A 20,252-nucleotide genomic window follows, 5' to 3' on the forward strand; every position below is an offset into this window, starting at 1 on the left:
ATTCTTAGCTCTACCTTAACCAATCATTCTACTCAAAGTTACCTAACCAATCCTAATGTATTGTAACATGATTAGCTACCCAATTATATCCCAGCACCTTAATTCGTTTACACCCAGCAAAATTAATTATACAGCAGACAGAAACAATCACAGAACCAGAGACCATGCAAATAAACATACAAAACAATACAGAAGTGAGGATTTCACAATTACATCTATACAGACATAAGGATTTTACAACAACATCTATAAAGACATCAGGGTTTCCCAGCTGTGTCTATTGATTAAGTGAGTTCTTGCCAGACAGAAAACTATCAAACTAAATTTCCTTTTACATGTTTTAGGCTCTTCCCTTTCTCTTTAGGTGATAGATGGAATCACCTTCCTAACAGCCCCAGACTGCCTTATTTCAATATGACTAGTTTGGAATGTGAGGATGTGACCATACACTTCCCAGTTTATGGCTGGCCTCTGCTGCTTACCTGAAGAACCAGGCCTCACACTGTCACAGTAAGAGAAGGCCATTACGCAGACAGTGATTTTTGATTCTTTCTTTTATATATCTATAACTAGCTAAGTAATAAGAATACACCTAAATTCTTAAAGTATAGGCCTTTGCAGACAGGCCTGAATATCCACCTGCCAGTCATGTTCGTCTCCCTGCTGCACCCATGCTCCCCAGGAATCCTGGGTGTAGCTCTGCTGGTGGGGCCTGGCTTCCACACAGCCCAAGCTCTGTGCATTGGGTGATGCCAATCCGAAACCAAGATCCCTTCTTCCTCCATCTGAGTCAATCTCTAGCAGCTCATCTGCAACTTCCCCTCACTGGGGGCCTTGGGACTGATTTTTGGGTGCTCCCAGCCAGCTTGTCTGAGCTGCATGTGGGGCTCTCAGGTGCTTAGCCTCGTCCAACCAGTAGGGAGTGTTGGCCACTCTACAGAAAGGAAGGCAGCTGAAAGGTGGTAGTGGCTTGATCGCCAGAGGGGTATGTGGGACTGGCTTCCCTGAGGTTGTGGAGGGAGAACACAGTGGCTGGCTTATCCTCAGCACAGGGCCCAAAACCACAGGGAAAGTGGCTGTGCAGATACTCTCCTATCTCGGGGGCAGAGAAGGGCCTTGCAGGCAGAGAAAGTGTTTCCCCTGGGAACCCCCTCCAATAGCCCCAGTCAAATCCTGCTGCTGGACCAGCGCCATCTGGACAGTGGGAATGGCTGGGTTCTAGTACTGTCTGGCTGAAGGGGGACTTGCCCCTGTGCTGGAAACTGAAGGCACGCTCCTGCTGAGGCCCTAGAAAAGGGAATCTAAGCTGTGCCCTGCAGCCTGGATAGCTCAGTGGTGTGAGCACTGGCCTGCTAAACCCAGGGTTGTGAGTTCAATCCTTGAGGGGGGTCATTTAGGGAACGGGGGCAAAATCAGTACTTGGTCCTGCTATTGAAGGCAGGGGGCTGGACTCTGGGACCTTGAAGGTCCCTTCCAGTTCTAGGAGATAGGTATATCTCTAGCAAGGGAGGGTGGCTGTGTACCAGGGTTTGCTCTGAATCGGTGCCCTTGTGGATGCTCAGCTGTAACACCCACCTCTGCTATCTGATGTGCTCCAGCCCCTCTCAATGTGCTGGAGCTGGGATTACCTATCTGCAAGCACAGGCTAGGCCTCCATCAGCTGCAGTGCTAGTCAGAATCAGCAAATGAGCTTGAAAAGCAATTCCAGGGCCTGTGCAGGGTGCCCTCATTCTGCCCCTCCATGCACTGCCCCCTCTGCCTCCCATCAGCCTTTATGCTCCCCACATCCACTTGCTCTTTAATCCCTCCTGCCCTCAGTGCATCCCCTCCCTCCGCAACTGCTGAAGTCTGTGGTTTTACTGTTGCATTTTCTTACATTTAGAAGCTGGTTGTCCACACCCCATTGCTGTGGCAGCCCCATGTGCCGGGGGAAGCGCAGACCCGGCTCCACCAAAGTGCTATCAGGTACACCAAGGAAACGCTGAGGCTGTGAACAATGGTGTTTAGCTCCTCCTGTGGTGCTGGTGCAGGTATTGGGGCTTGTCAGTCAGGTACTTGGTGTCCCTTTAGTGGCGCCTAGCAGGAGCCACTTGCCCTGCCGTGGCATCTGCTCTGCCAAGCTATGGCCTATGGGCAGTTATGTACGAAAGCCAGGGTTTGTTGTAGCACTTTAGCAATTACTGGAGCCATTCTAGTGTTGCTTTCCTCCCCGGCATGTTTGGGCTGCACATGCTGCAGGCTGGTGTGACAGCAGGGGGCTGGGGCATGTTTAAGGGGGTGGGAGGGGTAAGTTAAATCAGTTTTGCACTGCCAGCTGGAGTGGGCTGTGTTTGTCCCTTTTTCTAGTTGGATTCCAGACACTTGGAATGAACCACAAGCATATTCTCCTAGCCACTGTTCCAGCGTGTGCCCCCTCAGGGTGTTACTAGGCTCCTACTTGGAACAACTGGCTAAAAGCACTGTTCCTAGGTGCTTTAACAAGCCCCGTAGCTGCTGCCCTCCCACTACAGGGCACGCTGATGGTGGGAGCCATGTCTCTCCCCTCTGTTCCTTAGGAGAAATAGGCACTGTGGCGGGGTCCCAGCCCCACTCCAGGCTGTGATGAAGTAGCTCAGAGAACTGCCTGGGCACACGGGGAACTTCTGTGTGCGGAGGGCAGGGCAGGCAGAGCCCTTTCTCACAGAGTCCCAGCTCCCCGCTTCAGATATTACTGAGAGCTGGCACTGGAGTCAGTAGCCAGCTCCAACGCTGGTTCTGCTGTCCATGAGTTGGGGGTGGGGTTTCCAGTGTGGGGGGGCATCACCGGGCCAGGTCAGAGTAGCTGACGTGAGCCTGTGGAGGAACGGCACCTGCCTGGAGAGAACAGTCTGCCCCCACTGTCACCTGATGATAACCTGGGGTGGACAAGTGCCAGAGGCTGTCCCCTACTTGCTTTGTGCCTCACATGGTGCCCCTCGGGGCAGGACCCTGCATGCCTCGGGCACCATGGCATGCCCCTTTTCTGGCTGTTAGCAGGGAGCGCAGCGTTCTTCTCTGACAACTTCACCTGCTGTTGCTTTCCAATCGCAAGCCATCATTCTGGTTCTGACGTCACCTTGGATGCTGGGGTGATGGGTGTGACGTCACATGCAAAGGATTAGGGCTTCCTGTTTAGGGCTGTAAGCAGCAAAGCTCCTGTTTCCAGGCCTGTGTTATGCCTGAGCTGGGGGGTGGCAGCAGGTTTTCAGTGCTGAAGCCAGAGTTTGAGGGTGTTCCCATGGGAATGGGCTGAGTGACTCCATTATTAGAGCATGGCTTTACCCATGCCAGATGCCCTGTAACTTCACAACAGGTCCTGCCTGCTGAGGGGTGGGTTTTTTGGGGGGGCTCCTGCAAGCAGAGAGATTTTGAGGTGAGCAAGGCTGTGTGGCTACAGCACAGGGAAGGAAGGAGAGTTTGAGGGAGATGTGACTTTTTAATATCATCTCTCATAACTTAGCGTGGTAATGGCACCTCTGGCTCTATGCTGTTGCATTCAAGGTGGAGGTGTGGGACTAGGTGGTTGGTGAGATGCCAGTATTGAAAGGTGTTGATCACTGATTACTCTCGCCCCTCGCTCCACCGATATGGTCACAAGGTGCTCATTATCTACCGGGTAATGAGCGTTGGGATAGGGCGGAGGCTTGATCACTGGATGTCCTCGGGAGGGGTGACAAGTGCCCTGAAGGTAGCAATGAGGATAACGCAAACAATGAGTCGAGGGGTTAAAATTGAGGGTTTATTGAATGGGTCACAAGTGAGGATGAGGAACAACTTAATACTAGTTACAACTTGGGCCTACAATATAATACTAGAACAAATAATAAAAATACTGCAGTTACAAACAGAAGCTGACCCTGGTACCGCTCTAGGTCCCAGTAGTTATTCAGGTCCTTCCAAGGGTTAGTAAAGGTGCTATTGGTGCTATTATTAAGCATAAATGCAATTACTCGTCTAAGTAAAAAAAATGCAATAAGGCAGTTAAAGATTGCCGTGAGACTCTGGTCAATCCCCCTTGCGTTCAAGGTTTCCTGGTCAACGGGTTTCCCCTAGTAGGAGCCTTGGGGCGGCTGGGATCGGCTTTCGTCTCCGGCTTACAACACGATTACAGGCTCAGTTAGTTAGCAGAATTAGCAGCTAGGCATACTTACACACACAAACCACAAACGTTTCATTACCACCGGCAGATGGGTAGGCTTCTGAAAACATGGAGCCGAGGGAGACTTCGAGTTGATCAGGCTCGGTTACGGGTACGGGCTTCTGCGTTTCTTTCTCCCTGCCCACCCTTGCACGGTGGGCAATTTATAAGAGTAATGACGTGTTCAGTTTTTTGGCCAGGTTTCTCCTAATTAGGAGATTTACAAGTGCCTCGTTACCACCCTCGGGGGGGGGGGAGTTTCCTGGAAATGGCTGACCACAAAATTTGCCTAGCCCCAACGGTAACTTTCGGGTAATGCTTCTCGCTTGAGATACGTGCATGCTCGTTTCCTGATCAAGGAGGCCAGGGCAAAACTGCTTAGGGCTGCAGCACTAACATAGGCACTAACAAAAGGCTGGACAGTTTAATTTTTGGAGCTACTTGCTAGCAACTTGGGAGCACGTGCAAATCTCCAGGCTCCTCGCAGCCTCGCTGAGCTCTGCCAGGTGGAGGCTGTGCTCTGTGAATTTTAAGAAGCATTCAAGACCCAATTTTCCAAATTGTTGTTCAGCAGTAATAGCTAGGGAGAGAGGAAGCGTTTGGCTACCAAATGTGACACCTAGAGCCCCTTTCCATTACAGGAAATTACTCGCTATCTGCTGAGAGCAGCGCTGGTTTTCTTGGCCATTTTTTTTTTAAAAGAAATTCCCCAATAAAAACTTTGAAACACAGTTGCAAATTACTCTTTGCCAAGAACTCCTTGTCCTTCATTACACCTACAAGCCCTGGGCTTCCAAGTTGCAGTTACATTTAAAAACAAAAAACTGAAAACTCTTGGAAATGCTTCACTGAGGGACCAGTAACAGAATCGACCCTAGATGGTGCCTATCTGCCAGTGAGCACTTCCCTACCTCCTCCTGTGTTGACCCAAGTGGTTAGCCCATTCTGTGCGCTGCAGGTCGTTTCCAATGACCAGGAGAGATTGATGATGGCATCAGGTGTTTGTTTACAATGGCTCATAGTTTAAAGGCTCTTTTAACTAGCACTTGGCCCAACAGCTCTTGCTCTTACATGGCCATGCTGCCCATGCTGCTTTTCCGCCTTCTCTCAGCTTCTCTGGGCTTTCTTGCTGTTTCTATCACAGAGACACAAACCTTCACGAAACATAGCCCCTGAAATTTCCTCTGCCTGTTGGTTCAGATCCTGGGTTACATAAAGGAGTTTAATGCTTTTTACAACTATCTTAAATTGTTGGTCCCAGGCTGAGAGAGAGAGAAGGTTGGTGAGGTAATACCTTTAATTGGACCGACTTCTTTTGGTGGAAGGGACACGCTTTTGAGCCGCACAGAGATTTTCTCAGGTCTGTCTTTCTCCAGCCCTGAGGAAGAGCGCTGTGAAATTTGAAAGCTTGTCCCCTCCACCACCAGAAGCTAGTCCAGTAAATGCTATTCACCTGTCTCAGCTATCTTTAATGAAGGGTGCTGGTTACACCCCCTGCTTTTAAACACCTTTAACCAAACTCATAACAGCCATCACCTCAAGGGATCGGTCTCCACATCATGCTGCAGTCAGAAATGCCTATCTCCACTTTCTCCCTCTCATCGGAGGGAAGTCTGGCAAGATCTTGCCAATGTGGCATGTGTGTTTCACATCAACTGGCAGGATGGCACAGGATCCCCTCTGGCTGGTGAAGCAATACAGTTATGGAATGGGTGCATAGACCATCGTGTTCACGTTTCAGCAATGTGCATTCCTGGAGCACACACCACCACACCGGTGTTCACAGCAGACGCTTCTCCCAGGACAGAGAATGGGAGCTGGACCCCCCCCCCCCACACACACACACACAGACCCTAGATGACTCATTTGAATGTGGGAATGTCCTGAGGTGGATCTGCTTGATTCAGCCACAAACAGGAAGTGTCATCTGTTCTGTTCCAGGGGGCCTAGGCCTTCAGTCTTTGGAAGATGCATTTCTCCTTCGTTGGATGAAGGGCCTGTATTACACGTTTCCCCCAATATCTCTGATTCTAAAAGTGAGGAACAAGATCAGGCAAGACAAATCCAGGGTTGTCCCGATAGTCCCTGCATGGCTGAGGGAAGCCTGTATCCTGATTTGTTTTGATTGTCTCCTTGTCCAGCAGTCAGTCTTCCATGCTGCCCTCATCTTCTCTCTCAAGATGTGGGCTGAGCACCTCATCCCAGCCTAAAGAGTCTAGACCTGGCTAGCTCCTTAAGTATTTTAAACAGTCTGTAATGTGTCTTTTCCCTAGTTTGGCTTGCATTCTCCCCTTGTCGTCATTTAGGGCAACCAGGTACTCAGGACAAGTAACCTTTTTAGTGAGGACTGAAATCAAAATAGGCATTAAATGCTGCAGACTTCCTAAAGTTATCTGTTATAGTTCTTCCCCACTGAGTAAAGGACACGTGCTTTGTCTTTCTCTTGCTCCTAATGTAGTTAAAGAACCTCTTCTTATTGCCTTCTGTGTTCTTGGCTAGGTGTAACTCATTTTGTACCTTTAGCCTTTCTGATTTTTTCCCCCAATATGCTTCTACTAGTCTTTAGTGCTCCTCCTTAGCAATTTGCCCATGTTCACATTTTGTAGGATTTCTTTTTGCTTTTCAAAGAGCTACTGGGGGTGCTGTATTGGCCTATGTTTCTTTTGCATCGCAATTGGTGGCAGTTGTGCATTTAATAATGATGATTCCCTGTTTACAATTATATGTTGAGACCTTTCAGTTAGATGACTATATCATCTGCTTCCCCCTCCACTATAGACCAGCAGAATGTATTGAATACGTCTTTACTGCATCATTATTGACAATTCCACCATGCACCAATCCCAGTGTTCGGATTTTCATCATTTTGTTCCTAATATACTTTACAAACTCCTTATTGACCGTAACGCTGCTGGCCTTAGATTTTTGCCTTGTGTCCTTTTGATTCTCTTCTCAACTTCCTGCAGTTCCTAGCATCCGATCTGTATTCGTTACCCTCCACTTCCCCTTTCTCCCCACTCTTAGAGATCGGGGGGTGTTTCTATAGCTGCTTTCACTTTCCCTAGAAACCAGATTTTTTTTCTCTCTTTCTTTCTCAGTTGAGACTTTTTTGGTTTTTAGGTATCTGGTGAAATCTAATCCCATCCAAATCTGCTTAGAGTCACATCCCGTATTTCCCCCCTCCCCCACCCCCCCGGGCTGATTTATTTTCAACCACCATGGAGGGGCTTTTTTACCCAAGCCCCTGAGGAATGCCTGTTGTCTTTTATGAAATATGCTGGTTAACACGGACCCTTCCCTTTGTATTTTACTGTGGAACTCATTACTGTCAAACTCTTCCAGCCACAGGAGGACGCCGCTCAGTTGCCTCCCTTTCCCTCTGATACAGCCCTACTACTCACATGTTGGCACCTGGATGCCCTGGTGTGTGGTGCCTTGCTTTAGCCAGATGGCAAAGTCCCTGAGTCCATTTCTTCTTGATGCATTCTGGGAACAAGGCTGTCTTTAAGGTATTCAGAACTGAGCAGCCCACTCTGCCTTCTCGGAGTGCACCGTGGCTGTAATACCTCCCATAGTCATACCTGCTGTAGCAGGGGAGATGTGGCTGCCTGGGGCAGAGGCCATTGCTCTGCCCATAAAGCCACCTGCAGCCCTTAGCCTGGTGTGGCTGTATCTTGCTCCAGCGCCGTGGGGTCAGGGGAGATGTGCTTTGACCCTTGCGTATGTGGGTTCTAAGCTGGAATGTCTTCTCTTTCCAGAGTTTGCAAGAGCAGCACCTGCATAGCAGGTGTCCTGGCAGAGCTTGCGCTGGGCTAGCCCCATTCCTTTGGCTGCGGCTGGGAGTGGGGGAAACAGGCCACCCACGGGAAGGCTCAGGAGGCTGGTGCTGCTTGCAGCCTGATGTGTCTTGCTTAGGTGGTACTGGGTCTGGCTGGGGAGGGGATGGACCCTCTGCCTGCTGCTAGCTGATGCTGGCACTCTGCAGGGTCCTGTCCCTTCAGAGCCTCTTGCTGCTCTGCTCAGTCCCTGTCTGCCACAGCTGGACTGCACATGCCTGAGAACGGCAAGCGCCGTTTGTTATCTTGGGAACCGTTGCCATGGGAACAGGCAAAGGTAGTGCTTTCTCGCCAGGAAAAGGAGCATCTTCTGCTAAAATCCCAGGAATTTTCTCTGCTGCAGCCTGAAGAACCAAATCCCCCAGTCCTGCAGGAGGGGCCCTGCCCCCTCGCGGCCACCTTCCCCAACAGCTGTCCAGCCCAAATGGAGTCTCTGCGTGCCCTCAGGGGCTACGCGCCCCGCTGTGGCTGGCAACTGAGACGATGCCAAGCCGTGGCTGGGGCTGGTTCTCCACCCCGTCTCTGGCTCCTTGGGAAAAGCCACGTGGGTTCGATCTGGGAGCAGGGCTGCCCCGGCATCAGCCCCTTGCAGGCTGCTGCCTGGCTGAGAGGAGCAGGGTTGCCTAGCCAATGGGTTTGGGCAGCCTGAGTGTTCATGGCTGAGCTGAGCACTAGGAGCAGCAGGCAGGAGCCTGGGCTAGTGGACTGCAGGCCTGTACGTGAGCTAGTCCCAGTGGGGTGGTGCTGGGGAGACCCAGGCTCCTACAGCTGCTGAATCCCTGCTAGCCACCCCTGTAAAACCTGGAGCACGGGGCATATATCAGAGCTAGGAGGCTCTAAGCTGCATCAGCAGAGGGAGGACAGGGTTTTCCTCACCTCCAGGGCCCAGAGCCTGGGCTGAGCTAACCGGGTGCAGGGGGCTGGACCCTAGGCCAGGGGTGGCTTGGGCCAGTTCAGCTAGAACAGTGAGCATGTGACTCCTCCAAGGCTGGCCTGGGCACGCAGAGTGGTTCTGCCTTCACATACCCGCTGCACCCCCCTTTCCCTTCCATAAACCAGGGAGGCAACATAGCGAAGCAGTTTTAAGGGGTGAGTGATGCTCTCAGCTGTTGCTAGGATAACAGCTCCTCCCCAACCAACTGTGTGACTGGCAGCAGCTTTTTGACTCTTTCCACCCTCCACTTTCTGGGCTTATTTGGGGGAGTTGGAGTCTGTGCTGCCGCGCTGCCTTGCAATGATGGATGTGTTCTTGGCCTGGCCCTGGAGGGCTCTGGCCAGCTCTAGCCCTGGTCTCTTGCCCACCAGCCCAGAGCAGCCTTGGAGTAGGTGAATAACCCTGCCTGGAACAGAGGCAGTGAGTTCCTCCCACCTTGCATCACTGCTGGCTGGGCCATGCCGCAGCTCCAGGAAAACTGCACTTGCTGGCAGCCTTGCAACTGGGCCAGGCTGGGCTCCAGCATGGGAGACTGCTCTGAGATTCCATCTCAGCAGCCAAATTCCCCATTCTAGTGAGGGAGAGCCAGGCAAGGGCCAGAGCAGTGCTGTGGGAGGAGGGCCCTGCTTGGGCTGGTGGTTTCAGAGCAGTGGAGCTGCTGCTGCAGAGAGAGCTGGCTGCAGAAGCTAGGCAGTCAGGACTGAGTCTACCTGCTGCTGGCAATGGGCCCCGTGTCCCCCTGACTTGAGCCAGGCTCTCTTCAGGGGAAGGGGAAATCCAGCTGTGGCCGGGGCATGTGCCAATCCAGTAAGCTGCTCTCCCACTGCCCAGGCCCTGGAAGTGGCAGCATGAGTCCCATTCCAGGGGGCAAGGCCTGGTTCACAAAGGAGCTGAGTCAGAGGAAGGGCTCTCCTGCCCCCCCAATAATGCCTCTGCCAATACCCATCCATGGGACCTGCGTCTCCCCTCTGGCCTGAGGAAGAGAGAGTCAGGCACTCACCGTTGTCCCAAGTGCCTCCAGCCCCTTGCCCTGCACGACCTGTCCCATGCCCCTGCCCTCAGAAATATTCTAATAGTTCCTGTAAGTCCCAGAACCAGCCAGAGAGTCTGCCTGGAGAGACACCACAGTAACTGCTGGGGCATGACCCCAGGCAGCTCCCCTGGCCTGGGAGCAGAGGGCAGGGAGGGCAGCCATCTGCAGTACAACATGGCAGAAGCCGAGGCCAATGCAATTTGGAGCAGAAGGTCCTGGAGGGAACAGCATGGAGGGGACAGCCAGTCACCCTGGGAGGACCGGGTCAGTTCGTGGCCCTTCCTGAGCAACCATGGAACTTACACTACAGCTCCTGGGCTGATTTGGGGCCAGATGCTCTGGCCTGGCAAGGAGAGGGCGGGGGGGGGGGGGCCTTACTGACAGGCCAACCGACAGGGGCTGATGTAGGAAGGGAACAGCCAGGCAGCTGTAATGGCTTGGGGCTGGAGGGCTCTGCCCCTGGGGTGGTTAAATGCTCTGGCCTGAGTCCAAGGAAGCCTGGGACTGGGAGCCTCAGCCAGCTGACCCTGATTTGGGGGGGGGGGGGGCTTGTGGGGCAGTCTCCATGGCTGAGACGGGGGCAGCTGGCAGAGAGATGAGGCCTCCTGGAGAACACCCCTGCTGCAGGGCAGCCCTGCACCACAGCTGGTCCCCAATGGGGCTGGACTGAGAGGGTCACACACAGGCAGCAAGGGCACAAGGTGGGGCTGCTTGAGCCAGCCCCAGCACGGGGAGACCAAGCTGGCCCCACTCCGGCCCTGGGCCAGCGCAAGCATCTCAGCACACAGGCTCCGGCTCACAGGGGCTGGGCATGTGTCAGGCAGTGCCAAGCCGCTGGGCCCGTTTGCTGGTGAGTGCCAGCCCCTGTGCCTGGATAGCCGCAGGCTGGGCAGTGGGACCTCACCAGCTGGCAGGAGATCTCATAGGCTCTCTGGGGCAAGCCCCCTTCCCAAGTCTCTGCCCCCCGACTCCCCTCTACCACCATCCATGCAGGCCCATCTCTGCCGCCTTGCCCCGGGGGGGGTGGGGCATCTCTCTTGCCTGGGGCTAACGTCTCTGGAATGTGAGTCCCACAGGGGCCAGCGGCTGTTTCAATTTCCGGGCGCTGCCTGGCCTGTCCCTGCTCACTCCCAGGGCCCTGTCAGAGGAGAACGACACATTCAATTACGTGGCAGCGTTGTGTGTGTCCCTGGTGCTGTCACCATGACAACAGTGCAGAGTGGCTGCCAGGTGCAGTGTTCCTGCCATGGGCCCCCTGGGCAGCGCTGCAGTCCGGATTGGCAGCTGTCAGTCTGCGGCGAGCACGGGGCGGGGGGGGGGGGGCAGCAGCAGGCTCTGCCCTATGGCCCCCCCAGCCCCGCCCCGGCCAGCCTAGCCCAGGCAGCAAAGTAGCTGCTGAGAGACAGCTCAATACTGGCTGGCACCCCAGTGCCAGCTCCCGACACCCACCCTGGAGCCTCGCCTGACCTGGCATCACATCTATGCCACACATGGGCAGTGCATCCTCATGGCACATCCCTTCCACTGCCCCCGTCTGTCCTCACTCCAGGCCAAGCCCTGGCCTGCCCCTCCCTGGTGCCTCCTAGGGGGCCAGAGTTTCCCCTTAATCCACTGGGCAGGAACCTCTGTGCCCCAGAGCCCTGCTCTCAAGCCGCGCGGGTGAGGGCTCTGCTTGGACACAGTAGGTGGCAAATAATGGAAGGGAGGGGGTAGCAGGACACTTGGGGTCTCTCCCCGGCTCTAGGAGGGGAGCGGTGTCCCCGGTTGGGAGAGGGCGCCCGGACTCCTGGGTTCTCTTCTCGGCTCTGGGAAAAGACGGGTGGCGCGGGGGGGAGGGAGGGGGCGCTGAGAGCCCGGATTCCTGGGGTCTTTCCCGGCTCTGGGAGAGCAGTGGGGGGAGGCTGGGAACCCGGACTCCTGGGTTCGCTCTCCAGCAGCGCGGGTGAGGGTCCCTGGAACCGGCGGGCAGTGCCAGGTTGGGGATCCCGGGCCGGTTCCGGGGGGGGGGGGGGGCGCAGGCGCAGCCGGTTCCACCCCCGGCCGCGGGGGGCGGCCGGGGGAGGGGCCAGCGGCGGGCGGGGCCCGGCGAGCGCCGAGCAGAGCCGGGCAGAGCCGGGGAGCGCTCGGCAGACAAAGGGGCCCGGGGCCGCCTCCATGGCGGGGCGCGGGGCAGCGGCCGCCCGGCGGGGCCTGGCCTGAGCGCGGCGCTCCACGTGCGCGATCGCCCGGCTGGATCGGGGCCGCCCGACGCTGAGGCTCGGCGCATCCGGTAACGGGGGTGCGGGGGGGGGGGGGCTGAGCGCGCGCCCGGCTACGGAGGCGGGGGGGGGGGAAGGCCGCCCCCGCGCGTGCCCGGCTGGGTGCGGGCCCCTGGGCTGCGCGGGGGCCGCACGTGCACGAGCCGGGGGCGAGCGGGGCTGGGATACAGACCCCCCTCCCCGGCCCGGCCACGTGCTCCGCTCCCGGGGGGCTGCAGTCGGGTCCTGGGGTCCCGCAGCCCGGGCCTGGTCCGGCCCGCGCCCAGCAGGACCCGCGGCGGCTCCGCACCGCAGCCCCCGAGCCTCCAGGGAGCGCCCCCCCCCCCGCCAAATCCCGGGCGCCCCCCCGAGCCTCCAGGGAGCCAGCCCCCCCCCCCAAATCCTGGGGCACCACCAGCCCCCAGAGCCTCCAGGGAGCCTGCCGAGCCCCAGGGTGCCAGCCCTCCCCTGCAGTGCCCCCCTTCCCGCTTCCTTTGGCCTTGCAGGTGCCTGGGTCAGTTTCGGGCTGTGCTGGACCCCATGCCCAGGCGCTGGTTCGAGGCTCTGTTGCCTGCACTGGCACTGCCCTTGCCCCAGTGCACCACATGCCCAGTGCACATGGTCATTTCGAGCCCAGCCCTCCTTCAGCGTGGTCATGGCTTTCCCCTGACTTCCAACCCAGCCCCACCCCGCGCGCCCCGGGAACGAGCCTGCTTGGGCTGCATGCAGGGTATGAGGTTTAGGCCCTGTCCTGGATCCAGCTTTGCCCATTGCTAACCAGGGCCGGTTGCGCTGCTACTTGTGTGCCCCAAGGGGGCCGGCTCCAGGCGGGGGAGTCCAGGCAGGGGACTCCTCTTGGAATGGCTTTAGGTGCAGTTAAACCTCCCCCATGCTGGTGCCGTGGAGGCATTGGCCTAGCTGGGCAGGTGCTGCTGCTTGGCCCTGGAGTGGGATTGGGGCTGGGCCCTGGAGGGGGACAGGATGAACACTCGGATAGCTCCCTGCCCCTACTTTCTGGCCAGTACCTAACACTAGGGCCAACACTGCTCCAAGTCGGGGCCTCCTATGGCCACATCTGTGCCTGGTGCCAGAGATCTCCCTTGAGCTGAGCCCAGCTGGGCTCTGACACACTCCGGTGTGCGTTTGCTGGCAGGGGATGTTCTCTCTAGAAACACAGGAAAGATCCACAGGCCCTGGGAGGTTTCCCCCTCAGCCGCTTTCCTTGCACCTTGAATGGAATCTCTTTCTTGCCCTGGGGTTGGCCCAAGATGCTAGCTAGAAAGTATCTGGCCCAGTCTCGCAGTCACACTCCTGGGATCAGGGCAGGTTCTGGCTTGGTGATGGCTGACTGTGTTAGAGAAGGGTCTGCTGCAGCTTTGCAGCCGGCGAGCCCCTCGTCCTGTGCAAGGAGCTGCAGCCATGTGGCTTGTGCTGTTTTTGAGGTGCTCTCCCCAGGGCTGGCTGGTCTAGAACCTCACATGGTTTGGGGGGGAGGTTCCTTCCTCCATTGCTAGGGGGGCTGCAGTGCTTGAGCCTGGGGAGCGGATCGCTCTGGTCAGTCTTGCTGCCAGAGTGGACTGTTAGAACCAGCTGTGCTGAGTTCCAGCAGCACACAGAGCGGAGAATTTCCTCACCTGCTAGCGACGCTAGAGCAGAGAAAGGGGCCAGTCTGGCTGTAAAGCCCCTCAGTGGCCCTGCCTGCAGCCTGCAAGGGTTAATCATTGACTGTATTTGAAACACAAACACCCTTAGTTCTACTGATTTTTGTTCAGCTTCCAGACAGTGGATCTAGTTCTGCCTTTGTCTCAGAGTAAAGTTCCCTCTCCCATCAAGTCTTTCTGCCATGTGGGAACTCTGACTGTGATCTAGTCACCTCTTAACTTCCCCTGGTAAACTAAACAATTGATCCTCCAGCTCTCGCTGTCGGGCAGGTTTGTCAGACAGGGACTCGTGCTCTTTGGCACCTTTCCAAGTGTTCTCAGCATCCTGTTGGAAGTGTGGCGCCCAGAACTGGACACGCGTCTAGTAACAGTCTCACTGTGGCTGTGTACAGAGGTGACACGGCCTCCCTTGTCCTGCAGAGAGTTACTGGTTAGAGAATATTTCATAAGTTTCATGGATTTCAGTCAGCAGGGCTTGAGGAAGTTCATCCAAGGGTACTAAGGAACTAGCTGTCCCCATCTCAGAACCATTAGCAATTAATTGCCTTGGAGAACTCCGAGGACTGGAGAAAGGCAGACAGGAACAAAGAGGACCCAGGAAATTATAGACCACCGAGCCTGACTTCAGTACCTGGAAAGATACTGGAACAATTGATTAAACCATCCATTTGTGAGCACCTAGAGGATAACAGGTTATAAGGAACAGTCAGTGTGGATTTGTCAAGAACAAATCATGTCAAACCAACCTCATCTTCTTATTCGACGGGGTCACTGGCCCAGCGGATGGGGGGAGCCGTAGACGTGATACCTTGATTTTAGCAAGGCTTGTGACACAGTCCCACATGACATTCTCATGAGCAAACCAGGGCAATGCAGGCTAGGTGGAATTGCTAGAAGGTGGGTGCACAACTGGCTGAACAGTCGGACTCACTGAGGAGTTATCAGTGGTTCGCTATCAAACTGGGAGGGCGGAGCTGGTGCAGGCATCAGTCCTGAGTCTGGTGCTAGTCACGGTTTTCGTTCATAACTTGGGTAATGGAGTGGAGAGAGTGCTTATAACATCCACAGATGACACCCAGCTGGGAGAGGCTGCAAGCACTCTGGAGGACAGGATTAGAGTTCAAAACAACCTTGACAAATTAAAGAATTGGTCTGAAATCAATAAGATTAAATTAAATAAAGACAAGTGCAAAGTACTACATTTAGGAAGGAAAAATCAAATGCCCAGCTACAAAAGAGGGAATAACTGGCGGTGAAAGCTCTGCTGAAAAGGGCTGAGGTTACAGTGGATTGCAAATTGAACATGAGTGAACAATATGATGCAGTTGCAAAAAAAAGGCTGTCATCCTCCTGGAGGTGTATTCATAGAAATGCCATATGGAAGAGAAAGGAGGTAACTGCTCAGCACTGGTGAGGCCCCAGCTGGAGTGCCGTGTCCCGCTCTGGGTACCGCCCGTTAGGGAAGATGTGGCTCAGTAGGAGGGAGTCCAGAAGAGAGCAACAAAAAAGAGCCAAGGTTTAGACACCCTGCCCTGTGAGGAAGGGTTAAACACTGGGCGTTTAGTCTCGAGAAAAGAAACTGGCTGAGGGGTGGGTACCTGATAAGTTTCCAGTTCTGTGAAGGGCTGTTCTAAAGAGGACTGAGCGGTTGTTCTCCATGCCATTTAAGGCAGGACAAGAAGTGATGGGCTTCATCTGCAGCCTGGGAGATTGAGGTTGGATATTAGGAAAACTTCTTAACTCTCAGACTGGTTAATCTGTGGCCCAGGCATCCGGGGAGGTTGTGAAATCCCCATCGTTGGAGGGTTTTAAGAGCAGGTTGGACAAACACCTGCAAGGGAGGGTCCTGCTTCAGTGCAGGGGGCTGGGCGCGGTGACACATCAAGGTGGTTACAGCCTTCGTTTCTGTAACGTGGGGATTACTTGCTCATATAGCCAAGGATCATGTTCGCCCTCCTAGTGAGAGCATTCTGCTGGGTGTGCACCTTGGGCAGGCTTGTCCGGACCCCAGGTCCTGGGCTGCATCACTGCTTTCCAAGGTGCTGTTCCCCAGCCTGGGAGTGCAGCCTGTGCTCTGGGTTCCAGGCATGGAGCTGAGCCCACTTTACCATGTGATGCGGCTCACTCTGCAGAACTGACCTGGCAGCAGCTACCACGCCAACAATTTTTGTCCTCTGCAAACTTAGAGCAACCGCGGAGGATGATACTGACCAGCCTTTGGCTAAAACCAGACCCCTGTGGGACCCCTCTAGAAACAAGATGTATGTAAAGGGCAGGCTGCCTTCTCACTGCCCACTTATGGCCAGGGGTGGCTCTGCAGCACCCAGCCTCAGTTTCCCCTTCACAGGTTCCCAGGAATGCTCCACGGAGGCTTACATGCAATACCAACCCGCTTCCTTGGGGACTGGTTCATTAACATAAAGCAAACCCAAAGGCAAGTCTCTGCTCCACCAGCCTCCCACGGGGCACAGCACCTCCTCCCGGAGCTCTGGCAGCTCCCAGCCTCTCCATTCAGCCCAATTTTCAGCCCTTCCCAGGTTCTGCTTGCTCTGTCCCTGTGAGCGCAGGGGTTGCACAGGCCTCCTTACAGGGCCTGTTTTTCAGCTTCCCCAGCTGTGTCCTTCAGGTGCCTTTTCAGCAGCTCTCGGTCATTCTTCCCCTTCCCTCCCTGGGATGGGGAGTCCACAGAGAGCACTCCTCCCCCGCTGGTGGCTCCCCTTTAGGGGCCAGGGTCTTCCCGTAAACCCATTCGGGCACCAAGTAATCAGTCATGGGTGCGCCAGCCCCCCCCCCCCCCTTAAAGGGGCTAGTTGCCCTGGGACAGCCTCTGGGGACGAAAATACCCCATTGATAATTGCTTTGGGAATCTGTCAACCAGTTTCTAGTCCATTTAATCTGTGCTTCGTTAAAAACTGGCACTATACAAACACAATCAGTGAATCTAGTTGCAATGTAACGAGGCCTGCGGGGCTACCACTGAATGCCTCTCAGAAATCGAACCGCCATGTCACGTTACCTTTACTAACTGTGGTTGTAAACTCAAAACAATACCCAGTGTGTTTGACGAGACCCGTTTTCTGTGAAATCATATGGATTGGCATTAGTTATGCTGCTCGCCTCTTTGTTCTTTACTGATTGCATCCTGGAGCAGATTTTCTATGATTTTGCCCAGGATCAATGTCAGACTAATTTGCCTATAGGTACCTGGCTCCTCCCACTTACCCTTGTAGAATATTGGCATAACAGACGCTTTTTTCCCCTTCTCTGAGACTTACCCGTTGTCCAAGAATTATGAGATCTTACCAATTAGTCAGCCGCTCCTCAGCCTATTCTTTTACAACTCTTGAGTGCAAATTATCCTTTCTTGTCCCTTTAGAAATGTTTCACTGCAGCAGTGGCTGGTGCTGTCTGGCCTGGTCAGGACCAGGCTGCCAGGCCCTGTGGCATCATGGTGAATCCTGGGGTCCAAGGAAACTCTCTAACCCAGCTCCTTCCAGGTCCCTGGCTCCGTCGGTGACCCGTGAGCAGCAGAAGGGGGGTGGAGCTCATCCCATCCCCAAGCAGACAGGATCCAGGGCTGCCAGCTACAAGCAGTGCCTCCCATTTCTAGAATCTTTCAGCTCGTTGCCATGCCAACCCCAGCCCTTCCTGGGAGGCTGGCAAGCCCGGTGCCCCCCTTCCCTTCCAATCCCCTTGGACCAGGCTCTGCTGGCTTCTGCAGACGGCTCCATAGCCCGGGCTGAGCTGGCCTTGATGTCTGGGGCAGGGCAGGGGGCAGGCATGGCACCCGGGCTATGCACACAGGAACGGAGCCCTTAAATAAGCAGCTGGGGAAGGGGGCCTGGGCTAATGGGTGGGGGTTGGTAGGGGGCGGGACCCAGCCAGAGGGAAGCCACATGGCTGTAGCCGGGAGCCAGCCTGGCCACCCTGAGCTGGGTCACTGGGAAGCAAGTTGTGCCTGCCGTGCTCAGGTCTGTCTGTCTGTCTGTCTGTCTGCAGGGGGTGCCGCCGGCTGCTTGGCACAGCGATGGGAAGGAGCTGGCCTGGGTGCCCTTGGTTTGGATGGGGCTACCCAGCCTGGCCTGCGGCTCTGCAGATCCCTGTGGTGGATGAGCCCCTTCGAAGTGCCCACCCCCCCAATCGTCCCTGCCTGGTGCCTGGGGAGCAGGGCAGGCCCTGACTCTCGCCCCTGAGTGCCCCCACCCCATGGACCTCGCCCCCCCCGGCTCTGCCTCCCATCCATCCCCAGCGCTTGGAGCGGGCGCCATGGCAACGGCTGCAGGCCGCGCGGGGGCAGCCCTGAGCGAGTGACAAGCCGCCGGCACTGGCACCTGGGCACAGGCGATGGGCAGTGGGCGTGTGGTGCTCTGGGCCCTGCCTGCCTGCAGCTGAGGGGAACCCCCGGCCCCCAGCCCAGCCACCATGGTGATGTCCCAGGGCACCTACACCTTCCTCACCTGCTTCGCCGGCTTCTGGCTCATCTGGGGCCTCATCGTGCTGCTCTGCTGCTTCTGCAGCTACCTGCGACGCCGCGTGAAGCGCCAGCAGGAGGAGCGGCTCCGGGAGCAGAACCTGCGCGCGCTGGAGATGGAGCCGCTGCACTACGAGGGCTACTCAGGCAGCCCCCCCGGCATGGCCATGGCCACCCCCCCCCGGCTGCGCATGGAGCCGCGCCAGCCCCCCGGCCCGCCCCCCCAGCCCTGGAGCTACCGGCACGGTGAGTGACTCACGGTGCCAGTCCCTAGGCCCGGCCCATCGCCGCCAGGGCTTTCCCAAGGCAGGGAGCCTGAGGCAGGGCTGGCCATTCAGCCTCCCCCCTGCTGCCCCCGGCTGTGCTCAGTCCCGGAGCAGAGTGCCCTAGGGAGCCTGACCCCCGCCCCACCCAGCGCCTGCTGCAGGACACCTGTGGGGCTGGCTGGGGCCTGCACTCCTCATGGAGGCTGTGGTCCAGGCCCCATCTACACATGGAAGTGGGCGAGCCTGGTGCGGCCCCTCACTCAGTGTGTGTCTGCTCCTTGCCTTGCAGAGTTGGACCTGTCCAAGCCCCCGTGCTACGAGGAGGCGCTGCTCATGGCTGAGCCGCCACCGCCCTACAGCGAGGTGCTCATGGACACGCGGGGGCTGTACCGCAAGATCAACGCCCCCTTCCTGAGCCACGAGCACCCTGAGAAACAGGAGCAGCCCCCCAGCTACAAGCCCCTCTTCCTGGACCGAGCTTACGGCGCAGCCCTGCACATGCCCAGCTCTGCCAGCCAGGGCCCCGCCTTCTATCTGGAGGCTGAGCGTGCCCAGCGCATGTTCCCCAGCTGGATGGACTCAGAGCTCAGTAGCAGGGACACGTATGAACCTGGGGCCTGGCACCTCCCTGTCTCCATGCCCTTGTTTGGCAGGACTACGGCGGTTTAGGGGCCTGCTGGGCAGAGTGCCACACTACAGCCTGCATGGACTGGGGCTGCAGCAGAGCCTGCCTGAGCCCTGGTGCTCTCACTGGTGCAGCTGGGCTCAAGCCGCCCGTTCCCCTTGGGAGCCGGCTCTGAGCCCCACCTCAGGGCTAGCGCAAACCCTGGCTGGACAATGTGACGTGCTGCCTGCTGCAGCCAGTGTGTGAGGGGCTGGTCCCCATCTTACCCCGTGGCTCCCTGCAGGCCCTCTTGGTGCTGACTGGGGCTCCAAGCAGGCCCTGCACTGGGCTCTTTCCTAGTTTGTTTGTTACAGTTCGAGAATAAAAGTTTGTGGCACCAGATTCATTCCAAGCAGAGCCAGGCTGTCTGGGTGGGGGGGGACTGGGGGCAGGCTCCACCCTGCCCTCCACAATGGGGCCTGGAGTATCCCGCTCAGGAGGTGAGCACAGCCCCCCAGGACCCACTCTCCCCGTGGGGTGCTCGTTGGGGCCGGCTCCAAGTTTTTTGCTGCCCCAAGCAAAAAAGTTTTCCTGTGCCCCCCCCCCGGCCCCGCCCCATTCCAACCCCTTCCCCAAGTCCCCGGACCCACCTCCACCCCCAGGCGTGCTGCATTTCCCCTCCAACCCCTCTGGGAGGGACGGGGGAAAAGCAGAGCAGCAGCACTCAGGGAGAGCAAGTGGCAGTGGAGCGGAGGTGACTGGGGGGGGGGAAGCAGTTCCTCTGCCCTCCCCATGCCCCCCACTGCCGCAGCTCACCTGTACTCCACCTGCTCCCCTGAGCGCACCACTGCTGCTCTGCTTTGCCCCTCTCCCCCCCGCAAAACAGCTGATTTGCTTGGCAAGCCTGGGAGGTAGGGGGGAGCAGGCAGCAGTGGAGCAGAGGTGACGGGGGGGGTTGTCTGCCCTCCCCTCCAGGGTTACTGCCTGTGGCTCTCCCCATGCCCCCCTCCCCACCACCACAGCTCACCTCCACTCAGGGCTGGCTCCCAACTTT

The 20,252-nt window shown here is 56.6% G+C and overlaps 2 protein-coding genes across 2 annotated transcripts in view; one reads left to right on the forward strand and one right to left on the reverse strand.

Annotated features, from left to right (window-relative positions):
* Window positions 1–20,252, reverse strand: part of PDLIM7 (PDZ and LIM domain 7) — a 138,270-nt gene that overhangs the window by 59,605 nt on the left and 58,413 nt on the right. The gene's annotated exons all lie outside the window — the stretch shown is intronic.
* PRR7 (proline rich 7, synaptic) lies at window positions 12,105–19,600 on the forward strand. The gene is made up of 3 exons (XM_050962422.1): window positions 12,105–12,228; window positions 17,857–18,574; window positions 18,884–19,600. The coding sequence occupies exons 2-3, from the start codon at window positions 18,280–18,282 to the stop codon at window positions 19,261–19,263; spliced, it is 675 nt and encodes a 224-aa protein (XP_050818379.1). The 5' UTR covers window positions 12,105–12,228; window positions 17,857–18,279; the 3' UTR covers window positions 19,264–19,600.

The sequence above is a fragment of the Gopherus flavomarginatus genome, chromosome 7, assembly GCF_025201925.1.
Source record: "Gopherus flavomarginatus isolate rGopFla2 chromosome 7, rGopFla2.mat.asm, whole genome shotgun sequence".
NCBI lineage: Eukaryota > Metazoa > Chordata > Testudines > Testudinidae > Gopherus > Gopherus flavomarginatus.

Coding starts and splice junctions, on each gene's coding strand:
- PRR7 (XM_050962422.1), top strand. CDS start 18,280: ATGGTGATGTCCCAGGGCACCTACACCTTCCTCACCTGCTTCGCCGGC. Junction 18,575..18,883: donor GCCCTGGAGCTACCGGCACG/GTGAGTGACTCA, acceptor CTTGCCTTGCAG/AGTTGGACCTGTCCAAGCCC.